This window comes from Lactuca serriola, chromosome 4, assembly GCF_051521515.1.
Source record: "Lactuca serriola cultivar US96UC23 chromosome 4, Lser_US96UC23_V15, whole genome shotgun sequence".
NCBI lineage: Eukaryota > Viridiplantae > Streptophyta > Magnoliopsida > Asterales > Asteraceae > Lactuca > Lactuca serriola.
The window spans coordinates 111,000,264-111,005,331 of NC_136411.1; the positions used below are offsets into that span (position 1 = coordinate 111,000,264).

The 5,068-nt window shown below is 31.8% G+C and overlaps 1 protein-coding gene across 1 annotated transcript; it reads left to right on the plus strand.

Annotated features, from left to right (window-relative positions):
- Nucleotides 1-1,455: 1,455 nt before the first annotated feature.
- UFD1 (ubiquitin fusion degradation 1) lies at nucleotides 1,456-4,179 on the plus strand. The gene is made up of 10 exons (XM_079039703.1): nucleotides 1,456-1,593; nucleotides 1,844-1,891; nucleotides 2,210-2,287; nucleotides 2,435-2,459; nucleotides 2,560-2,592; nucleotides 2,727-2,848; nucleotides 2,970-3,100; nucleotides 3,189-3,412; nucleotides 3,490-3,752; nucleotides 3,839-4,179. The coding sequence occupies exons 2-10, from the start codon at nucleotides 1,889-1,891 to the stop codon at nucleotides 3,932-3,934; spliced, it is 975 nt and encodes a 324-aa protein (XP_078895829.1). The 5' UTR covers nucleotides 1,456-1,593; nucleotides 1,844-1,888; the 3' UTR covers nucleotides 3,935-4,179.
- The last annotated feature ends 889 nt before the right edge of the window (nucleotides 4,180-5,068 follow it).

Below are 5,068 nucleotides of genomic sequence, written 5' to 3' on the forward strand. Positions count from 1 at the left end.
TGGAATATACATAGGGACGAAAGTTGATAAAATATAGAAACTATGGTGGTTAGATGTTGAAAAAAGAAAATTAATATTAGAGAAGGGACCAAAACTGCCAAGCTGTAGAAAATATTATGGCTTACTGTAATTAATATTAAAAAATGGACCAAAAGTGTCAAGTTGTAGAAAAGGGACGAAAGTTGTCAAAATATAGAGACTATGGTGGTTAGATGTTGAAAAACAAAAATTAATATTAAAGAAGTGACCAAAACTACCAAGTTGTAGAAAATATTATGGTTTATTGTAATTATTATTATAGTATGGACCAAAATTGCCAAGTTGTAGAAATTATTGTAGCAAAATGATGTAACATTAAAGAATAAAAGACCAAAAATGTTAACATCTCAAACAATTGTTGCTAAAGTTTTTTTAGAAGAAAACTTTACTATTAAAAAAAATGTTCAATAGGAAACAATTACTGTTCCTAGAGGAACTCTCTATTAATCTATATATATAAATAACAAATATATAATTTACCCTATATTATCATACAAACAAACGAATGAAAAAATTATACTCATACAAACAAAAGCAAGGAATCATATATATTTCATATTGCTACATCATGATCTATTAAAATCATATCAATGTTGTTCAATTCCGATGGGTTTATATACACCTATTGCTTCACAATGAAGAACACTAATGATGATGTATCATATGAAGGTAAACCGTAACTGTAACCAACCGAATATCCACCTATAATTGAACAACACATCATAAAGTGCTTGACATCCCAAATGTGATTATTCCAAAATCAATCTCAATTAGACACTCTCCTATAATTGAACAACACATCATAAAGTGCTTGACATCCCAAATGTGATTATTCCAAAATCAATCTCAATTAGACACTCTCCTATAATTGAACAACACATCATAAAGTGCTTGACATCCCAAATGTGATTATTCCAAAATCAATCTCAATTAGACACTCTCCTATAATTGAACAACACATCATAAAGTGCTTGACATCCCAAATGTGATTATTCCAAAATCAATCTCAATTAGACACTCTATGTGAGATAGATATCTTATATTTGCGACAACTTAGCTAAAATTTCTTTTAAATTATATAAGATATATATTTTATGGGGAGATTTTAGAAAAGTTTATCGTATAAGAAGGTGATTCCCTATCGGTCGATTATAGTTGATTCATAGTAAAATGGAAATTTATACATTTCTATACATTTCTTATCTTATCGAATGTATATTTGGTTCATTTTGATGCTTAACATATCATGTGTCTTTTCGGCCATGGACCTTTTCTACAACACATGTTGATTTAACCCAAAATGAAGCCCAGATGCAATTATCCCATAACCTATTTATTAATGAATTGGGCCTAAAACATGTGTTTATATAAAGCTTTTCATTTTGCTCAGCCCGGATGCAACTAGCGTGCACACTACGCACCAGGCGCATGGTAGCGTAATCTCCTCTTTTTCCAAAATCTATATCAATCCGAATTCTAAGATTAAATTCTTTCGAAGGGTTTTTTGTTCTCCAAGTCTTTGCAACAGGTTCCAAATCCGTCGTTCTTCATCTGGTAAGATTATTTCCTGAATTTCATGGTTTTCTGATTCTTAATCTCGGGTTTTGTTTTATCATCATTATTTAGGTGTATTTAATTTTCAATTGTGGATAAATGCTGGGATGGTAGCTGTATATTCGATTATATAAAGAAATCTCTTTTCATATGATTAAATAAACATATAAATTCGTACGTTTGTAGTGTATTTAGTTATCTGTGTGATTTTCTATATGCTCTCTGATCGTAGATTCTGTTCTTTAATCAGGTTGCTGAATATTCGATTTCTTGTTGTCAAGTAAGAAGAGTAAATATGGTATGTATCCTGTGATCATGTTCTTTAATTTTATATGCCACTTCTAATCTCTAGCCTTCTATACAAAATTATTAACCTTGAAAAAATCTACACTTCACTTTTGGTGATCAAAAGGGCTAAATTGATATGAAATAAATATCCACTGAAGAAAGAATGAAGTCGTCTAATTTTATATGTACTATATTTGGTTGGATTTAACCCTTTTTAGTGTAGATAAAGATGTAAGTGGATATTTTCTTGATAGGTTATCATTTTTTTGATGCTGATGAGTTTCTATATCACTTTTTTTATACTAATTGTATTGCTTTTGAGCTGCAGTATTTTGATGGTTATGGCTATCATGGAACATCCTTTGAGCAAACATATCGATGCTACCCTGCATCTTTTATTGATAAGGTTTAAGAAGCTTCAACATTTTTATTTTATTATTCATATGCAAAGTGCACAAGAAGTATGATTATAATTTATAATTCATACTCTGGTTTCACACATGTTTGAATTATACTATTGCTCTAATTCTACTTTTCTTTTTTGCTTTTGCAGCCTCAGTTAGAAAATGGTGATAAAAGTGAGTAGTATTTGTTATTTGTATTCTAGTATGTTTGTATGTATGTATTCTCCTTTAAGTTTCCTTTTCAATCACTCACATTTCTTTATTCTTGTTTTAGTTATAATGCCTCCTTCTGCCCTTGATCGCCTTGGTTAGTTTCTCTTTCTCATACTAAATTTTCTTTGAAAAATAATATATTTTACTTAAAACCATGGTGGAAATTATTTGTAATTTTGTAGCCCAAAACTTAAGATGATGACAATTAACTTTTTTTTTTAATTGCAGCTTCTCTTCACATTGATTATCCAATGTTGTTTGAGCTTCGAAATGCTGCTACTGAGAGGATTTCACATTGTGGGGTGTTGGAATTCATTGCAGAAGAAGGCATGATTTATATGCCTTATTGGGTATGCTTTTTTTTTTTTTTTTTTCATTTTCTAACTCTTGGGTAATAGACTTACAGGGCTATTTATGTCTTTTGACATCTTAGTTTTCTAGCTCATTAATAGAATTGATTTTCCCATGTAGATGATGGAAAATCTGCTTTTACAAGAAGGAGACATTGTGCGTGTAAAAAATGTGACCCTCCCAAAGGGTACATACGTAAAATTACAACCACACACAAAGGACTTCTTGGATATCTCTAACCCAAAAGCAATGTAAGTTGACAAATCCAATTCCTTTGATAGAATCCATTCCTTGTAATAACATTTTCTGAAATAATCTTTGAATTTTGTTTTGATGCAGCTTGGAGACAACATTGAGGAACTTTTCTTGTTTGACAACAGGAGATAGCATTATGGTGGCATATAACAACAAGAAATACTACATTGATATCATTGAATCAAAGCCTTCTCATGCAATAACCATAATTGAAACTGATTGTGAGGTCGATTTTGCCCCTCCTCTTGATTACAAAGAGCCTGAGAGACCTGTAGCATCTATCCCTTCAACCAAACCACCATCAGAAGGTTTTATTTAATATTTCTTTCAACTTCTTGAATTTTATTTATATGTTTTATTTATTTTTTATTTTGTGGTGTTGTAGGTGAGGCTGCTCCAGTTGAAGAGCCAAAGTTTAATCCGTTTACTGGATCAGGAAGAAGGTTGGATGGAAAGCCTTTAAAATACCAGCCACCACCTGTTTCTGCCGCCTCCTCCACCACCAAAGACAAGCAAGTGGCGGTTTCCGGTGGTGGTGTGCCGCCACCATCAACCGGATCCAGCTCACAAAGCAGCTCTCGTCAGTCGCAAGGAAAACTTGTGTTTGGATCTAATGCTAACCGTAGTGCTGAACCTCAAAAACAAAAGGTAATTTAGACGACGTAATTGGAATTGGAATTGGAATTTGTGATTCCATTCCATTGATTTAACCAAACCATGTCTTGTGTTTTTAGGAAGTTGCAAAAGAGAGTAAACAAGAGCAGGATCCAAAGAAAGATGAGCCCAAGTTCCAAGCCTTCACTGGGAAGAAATACTCACTTAAGGGTTAAAGGTTAAATTAGTCATTTGTGTTATTTGAAAAGATTCAAGATTCTTTGGGGATGTTTGTATGTGTTTTAATTATTGTCATTTGTCATTGTCAGTTAATCTTCTTCTTTTGATTCCCTTGTAAAAGTACATACAGAGTCGAGTCGAGTCCAGTTGAGTCTTTGACCATAAAGCTTTGACCTTTCTTGCTTTGATGGGTTATGTTATGTTATGTTATTTATCAAAAGTGAATGGGAAGTTTCTAATATTGTGAGGTGTTACATGAACCCATAATGCTACGTTCATCTTTTTAGATCCTAATTAGTAATTAAAATAAATAGAGTGTCAATTTTGCATGCTATTCCTTTTAATAATCAAATGTCTCTCTAGAGTTGCATTGAGCTTGTGTCCTTATTTCACTTATGTGGCTCGTGGTTGATTACATAAACCCAATTTTTCCTAAAAAAAAAATAGTGTGTTGGCTGGTATCAAAATGAGAAGAAGAAATAGATGTTTTGACTTAGCTCACCATTTAAGGGAGGATCCAAACCCTAGTCTCTTGATGTTTGAGAGATTGATTATTGGTTGCAACAAGTGATTCAACATGAACTATAGATTTTTAAGTTTTTATATTTCTTTGGGTTGATTTAACTCTATGAAGCTCCATTAGAAAAGAAGTCGTGAAAAGTGAAAACCCCATTCTCTGGGGAAAAATACTATAGAAACATTGACCTAAGAATGTGATTTTGGACGAGTATTATTCGGAACAAAAACGACAACTACTGAGATCCTATGCAAAAATGGTGAGGTTGGTCTACCGGATTTAAGTGTAATGTTTTCGTGTTTTTTTTTTCCAGACATTTTGTTCTTTTTCAAATTATATGGATTCCGATTAACATATGTATAACTCAAGGGCGTATTTAGCATGCGAGAAGGTAGGTATAACCTATCTAAAATTTGAATTTCATTTATAATATACATACCATAAAATTTTGGAATCACCTTAGAAAAAATAGAGGACCTATCTTGAATTGTTTTTTTTTTTTTTAAATGTTTTAAAAAACCATTTTAAATGAGAGAAAAAAATAAGTTACATGGGGCATTTGTGGTGTTAAGTATATAGGGTTAAATATAATATATAGTTTTTATCAAATAAT

What these genes read in the sequence shown, in the direction of transcription:
- UFD1 (XM_079039703.1), top strand. An exon ending in TGATTTATATGCCTTATTGG is followed by an intron (nt 2,849 to 2,969) that starts GTATGCTTTTTT and finishes TTTCCCATGTAG; the next exon opens with ATGATGGAAAATCTGCTTTT. An exon ending in CTGAACCTCAAAAACAAAAG is followed by an intron (nt 3,753 to 3,838) that starts GTAATTTAGACG and finishes TTGTGTTTTTAG; the next exon opens with GAAGTTGCAAAAGAGAGTAA.